Source organism: Carassius auratus, chromosome 2 (assembly GCF_003368295.1).
Source record: "Carassius auratus strain Wakin chromosome 2, ASM336829v1, whole genome shotgun sequence".
Taxonomy (NCBI): Eukaryota; Metazoa; Chordata; class Actinopteri; order Cypriniformes; family Cyprinidae; genus Carassius; species Carassius auratus.
In genome coordinates, this window is record NC_039244.1 from 11,849,421 (window position 1) to 11,855,850 (window position 6,430).

General features: G+C 37.3%; 1 protein-coding gene across 2 annotated transcripts; it reads left to right on the forward strand.

Annotated features, from left to right (window-relative positions):
* The first annotated feature begins 1,923 nt into the window (after positions 1-1,923).
* Positions 1,924-5,439, forward strand: LOC113110702 (transmembrane protein 56-B-like). 2 transcript variants are annotated; one of them, XM_026274847.1, is made up of 7 exons: positions 1,924-2,421; positions 2,570-2,736; positions 3,210-3,299; positions 3,454-3,512; positions 3,874-3,968; positions 4,050-4,123; positions 4,215-5,439. In XM_026274847.1, exons 2-7 carry the CDS (start codon positions 2,582-2,584, stop codon positions 4,531-4,533), a joined length of 792 nt encoding a protein of 263 aa, XP_026130632.1. In that variant the 5' UTR covers positions 1,924-2,421; positions 2,570-2,581; the 3' UTR covers positions 4,534-5,439. The 2 variants fall into 2 exon arrangements, with proteins under 2 accessions (XP_026130632.1, XP_026130641.1); XM_026274856.1 differs by lacking the exon at positions 1,924-2,421 and having other exon boundaries at positions 2,495-2,736.
* Positions 5,440-6,430: the final 991 nt, after the last annotated feature.

The following is a 6,430-nucleotide window of genomic DNA, read 5'->3' on the forward strand; positions in this document are numbered from 1 at the left end:
AAAAGTCATAAATATGAGATAAAAATTCAAAATCAACATAAAAAGTATAAATAATGACATAAGTAACTTTGTCACAATGACTTATCTAAGTCTCAGACTTTGTATATCATAATTATGATTAGTATGATTAGTTTTTACCTCATAGTTTAGACTTTTTGTCATAACTCCTTTTATATCATAAATATTTTTTTTTCTCATAATTTGGACTTTGTCTTAATTATGACTCGTAAGTTTGACTTTTTTCATCAATATTTTAATCTTAATTAAACTCTTCCATTTTATAAGTATGACTTTTATCTCATAATCTTTTTATGTCATAGTTATTATTTGCCAAAGCATGATTTTTTTCTTCTTTTTCTTATGTGGCTGAAATGGGCTTTCATGGAAACAGTAGAGCAACTGACATGAACTCAACACTCTTTAAGTAAATCATGTTTGCAGTCTTTCAGGAAATCATCAAGTTACGTGAAAGCATTCGTATTTCACTCAACAGGAAATGAAAAGGGATGTTTTGTCAGCGACAGAATTACCAACAACAGAACAGAAATGTTCTCTCTGGAGCTTTAATTTCACACAGTGTCTTTGCTTCTAGTTTCCATAGTCTTGCTGTGTAATCCACAATACACATTTAGGTACTACATCCCTTTTATTTTCCATGAGCAGAACTCTTCTGGGGCAAACGGTTCATCAAACAGGAATGCCTTGTTGCTCCGTTCCTGAGGCACAACATCCAGATGGACTCAACAGCAGCAACAACAACAACAACTGAGCTTTAGAGGGGGATGGGCTTTTATTACCTGAAGCTGCAGGGCAAGACTAATTGCTCTGCCCTAAACTTGCTCCATTATGGCTCTAATTACAAGAAACCCCTTGAGTGTTACTGTTGGGGTGATTTTAAATAATGCTAGGGTTTATTTTGTTTGGTAAATAGTAATAGATCTGGTTTATGCTGAAGTTCAGGATGAGGATTCAGGAAATTGAGGATGACAGAGCTGACCTCGCTGAATAAACATTTGTTTACCAAGTGTCCTTGTTCAGATAGTATTAACCACCCTCTCCCGGTCCAACACATATGCCTGAAGCTCTTTTGCTAGGAGAGAGAGAGGGTTGGAGAGAGAGACAGAGAGAGAGCAAGAGAGAGAGAGAGGGATGTAGAGAGAGAGAGAGAGAGAGAGAGAGAGAGGAAGAAGAAGAAGTGGATGTCTCACTCCATCTAGTGGTTTCCTCTATGCAGTGAAGCTCAGTATTCAAACATAAAATTACAATGGAGAGCTGCATACAAGAGAAGGCACTTACTGAATTAATATGGAGATTGGAGAGGGAGAAGGCTGTATGATTTGCATTTGCAATCTCTCCGCCATCCTCTCCTAGTGAACACCTGAGATTCGCAGATCTCTTACCCTGCGCTTGTCCTTGTATCCAGCTGTGTTCACGCACACTCTCCATGGCCAGTTCAACATGGGTCTTTCATAACGGAAAGGTTAAGTCTGATCATGCATTATGTTGACTCCATTATTTTTTTAAGGAAGCATGCAGTCATTTCATAGTCACCTAGAAGCAGGACAGATTGAGCGGCTGCAAGAGAAAATGAATGGCTCAACCAATGAATCTGACAAAGGAAATGATAAAGATAACATGTCCTACTGATTATTTTGCCCTTTTTGTTGTTTTGCTCCTATTGCAGATATATAGTCCACTTACTTACATTTCTAAAATAAATTCCATTCTTCTCTCCATTTCTCTTCTTTTCTAGCTTTCTTAGTTGTCAAATATATGTGTTGGTTCCTTGACAAATCTTTGTGAGTCACTTCAGATAAAAGCATGTTCTAAATGTAACAGAATGTAACAGAAAAAAAATCAAAACAAAAAAAAAAAACAGTAGAATTCAAATCGGACAAGGTCACGCTGGTTTGACTTCTTCCTACTATCAGTTACCAAAAACATTGAAGCTTGATGCCTTTTTCAAGGGTAAGAGGACATAGAAGGGGATTGGTCTTGTCCCAGTGGAACATAACAATGTCACATTGATCAAAAGCATTGATTTCCTGCCGTTTCATTTCGATCTGTGTCCATACTGCAGAAATGTATAGCCGGAGTAACGTGCACGCTCCCTCAGCCAGGATAGAAGTTTGTGTATGCAGCGCAAGCCCACACAATCAGCTGTTTCTTACGGGACGCCGAGATCTCTGGGATTCGGATGCATTTCAGACTGCACAAAAGCCATGCGTGGCTCTTATAAATCACAGATGGAGCAATCTGAGACGTGTTTGAGTGGGCTGACCTCTGGACGGCTGTGGGGCTGTCAGCGCATATGCAAAAAAGCCTCCGTATACTAAGGGATTTGGCAGTAGAGAGGTACTGCGGCAGCTCAGGTGACGACTGGGGCTTTTATGCTCGCAACTGGTCTGGGTCTGGACTGGAGTAAGGAACATTTGATTTTGTTAAAGAGTGCTGGGGGGTAGAGGGGGTGATCATTATGTGTTGGGCTGGGATGGGGGGGGGGGTGTTAATAGGTGATTTATTGCTGAACGTTCACCGCCATCTTGCTCTCGTCTCTTTCTTTCTCTAGGGCTCAGCAGGCATGGAGCCTCTCAGCCTGCAGGTGCTGGTGGTTGTGACCGGGAGCTTCCTGGGCTTCCAGTGGCTGTTCCACAGAGGCAGCCCTTGGTTGTCCGAGAAGCTCTGCAAAGGCTTCCTCAGGCTCAAACCTTCACAAAGGACAGAGTGGAACTCCAGGTGTCAGATCTATCTTAAAGCATGTTTTATTGTTAACTCTTAACTGAAATTATAGCTTAATAACTTAAATTAAATTACTTATAACGTAAATACACTCGCACTGTATTTATTTTCCGTATTTTCCGGACTATAAGTCGCACTTTTTTCATAGTTTGACTGGTCCTGCGACTTATAGTCAGGTGCGACTTATTTATCAAAATTAATTTGACATGAACCAAGAGAAATGAACTAAGACAAATGAACCAAGAGAAAACATTACCGTCTACAGCCGCGAGAGGGCGCTCTATGCTGCTCAGTGCTCCTGTAGCCTACACTGAAAACAGTGTAGATGATAATGTTTACTCTTACGACTTAGTCCAGTGCGACTTATATATGTTTTTTTCCTCATCATGACGTATTTTTGGACTAATGCGACTTACACTCAGGTGCGACTTATAGTCTGAAAAATATGGTATTTATTTTTTCTCTCAAAGGGCCGTCTCAACAGTACACGCCTTCGTTGTGGGACTTTTCTGTCTCTACATACATATCTTTGATGAACCTATCCAGAAAGACCCAGTCTGGTGAGGATTTGAAGACACAGGTCATTACAAATGTGGTGGCACAACTTATGGCACAATGTGTGGTTTCTGTCCTGAAAGTATAATCTTAATCAGATGTTTTTGGTTGTCTCACAAACACTATTTATCTTATCTTACCTCTAATTTGTGATTACAGGGGAGATGCCACACTGGTGAAGCTAAATGTGGCCATAACCTCAGGCTATCTTATATCAGGTGGGTGGAGGGTTAATGAAGTGATGCTATATCTATTAATTTGTGCATAAATAAATTAAAAATTAAGTTTATACACTTAATGATGAATACTTAAGTGATACAGTTCTTTTAAGATTTACTTTTTTTCCATTTCTGAATTAAAATTCATAAAAAATAAATATTTTTTTCAGCATAATCATTTATTATTATAGTATTTCTTTGTAGAAAAATATTTTTAACGAAACTGCTTAATTGTCGTTTAAAAATCGATTGATTTATTTGCTTGTTTGTTGGAAATAATGACTAAGATGTGTACATTAATGTGTTTTTGCTTTTAACTTAATGGTTAACCTTATGTGTTTCTTTTTTCTTTTTTTTTTAGATCTTTTGCTTATGTTTACTTCATGGGAGTCAATTGGAGAGAAATATTTTGTCATACATCATTTTGCCGCTCTCTATGCATACTACTATGTGCTGGTAAGTTGTCTTCAGCAGGTCTGGTGTATTATAACTTCCTCAAGATCTACAAGGTCAAATTCTGCTGTTTTTCTTCTGCAGAGTCAAGGAATATTGCCTTACTTTGCTAATGTCCGCCTACTTTCAGAATTCTCCACTCCCTTTGTAAACCAGCGGTAAGTATGACCTAAAAATCTAGCTAAAAGCATACAATGAGACCGTTACAGGAGCTCATTTTCTCATTTCGTTATTTTTAATATCTTTCAGTTCATTTTTTCACATGTTGGGCTACCACAAACTTTCCAAACCGAGTCTGGCTAATGGTGTCGCTATGACTTTTACATTCTTCTTGGTGAGGATCGCAGTCATTCCAGGCTACTACAGCCATATGTACTTGGTCTTTGGTACGGATGACTTCTACCGGTTACCTTTGGGGGGCCGCAGTGCCTGGGTTATTTCCAGTGTGTCTTTGGATGTCATGAACATTATGTGGATGCGCAGAATCATCCGCGGATGTCTCAAAGTCCTTCGCTCGGCCTGGTCGAGGAGAGCAGGAACTGAGATGGAAACTAGAAAGACAGACTGACATGGAGATACAGACAGAAAATTAACACATCCTTCCATCTTGTTTCATGTCCAACCTGATGCTGAAGTGTAAATGCCATTTGTGCTTTGTTCTTCCTAGTGCTGTAATGCTGTGGCATCATAATTGTGAGTTTCAAACTGAAATCAAGCGCTTGGAAAATCATTTATAGTATTAATAATGACTTACATGATGTCTTCTTAAAGGATGGGCTCAACAGGAGGAATTCAATCACAGGTGCACCTTTAAGTTTTAAGAAATCAGGTGATGATGAAACCGATCACATGTACAATCGGGACAACCGTTGTGGTTGCACTATTTATTATGAAGCTGCTATTAAGATCTACCAACTTGCCTTTATGAATGTAATTAACAGAGCAACAGCACATCTGAACTTCCACAACGATACACTGTGTGTGCCTGTAGACCATGATAAACTAATTTTTGACAGAGGAAATATAATGGCCATTATTAATGTAGTGGAAATTTAGGTAAAATGAATGGGTTAAAGATCCTGCCTTTTGCAGCTCAGCACTGCAGTATATTATACTCAAGAAACAATGCATGTCTACATGTAATTATTGCATATATGGAGAATAGGAAATCTAGAATGGGAAAATGTATCAGGTGACAATGTTATGTGTGTTTCTGAAAATCTAGAACTTGATGCAGCCTTGTATAAGCTTTTTTCTTGTATTAAGTGGTTTGTTGGTTGGATTTGGAATGATGACAATAATTATACAAACTTCAAAAAGCTAAAGCGTTTCAGGTTATTTATCATTAATAATGTAATAGATATAAATATGCGGTTAAAAATCAACAATGATGTGATTCTGGAAGAAGGTGTGAGCTATTCCGATTAGAATACATTTTTACAAATTTTGTGATGTTTTTGTGGTGTGACAATGTTTTAATCCGAGTAAACAACTTAGTTTTAACACGTTGTGAATCGTTTTTCAGTGCGAAATCATACTTGTCACTGGAAAAACTTCCCTAGGAAGCAATTGATGAAAAATATTAGAATATTCATTGAATAATATAATTAAAATAAGTTATTGATTCATGATGTACTTTTAATTAAGTAAGGTTATGTCATATTTAAATAAATTATACAAAAAATCTGAACTCTCCAATACTCTAGGGGGCAGTGTCCATGTGGCTGCCCGACTGTCTCTCTCTCTCTCACTCACACACACACACACACACACACACACACGTATTTAACATAATCAGTTATGTGGAAAAATCTAGACCAAAAAAATGGTCTTAAATTTAGCTAATAGGGCTGCAACAAATGATTATTTTAGATTATTTCTTTGATTTATCATATTAAATAAAAATGATATATTATTAAATATAAACTTTTTGCATTAAAATTGTAACTCGTTATTTACAAAATATCATTAAGTATCCTGACCAGTGTTGTCCTCCAAACGATGTGCAGTTTGAAGGCAATGAAAACAAATAGAGTGAATGTAGTCATGTAAGATATGCTATAAATTATGTGCACAAAGGATTAAAATTTATACTTTACCTTCTAAAACACAAATAAATAATTACTTGCCTTTAAGTAAAAGTTAATAATAAAATAAAACTTTTGCACATTGTCCATATAAATATGTTATTCATCGCAGTAAAGTGGCATGATTGCCAGATGTTTGTTCCCATCATGCATATGCAGTTTATTAATAATTTAATTCATTGTCAATTATTTTCATTATTAATTTGCTCTTTAATCCTGCTCATAGAGATCCACAACCAACATGCTTCAATGCACTTGGTTATGATTTTCAACCTTGATTAGTTGGTTCAGGTGTGTGTTGGATCAGGGCTGGAGCAAAACTCTGCAGGACAGTGGCCCTCCAGGAGCAGGGCCCTTTTTATTGATTAGTCGTTGAAG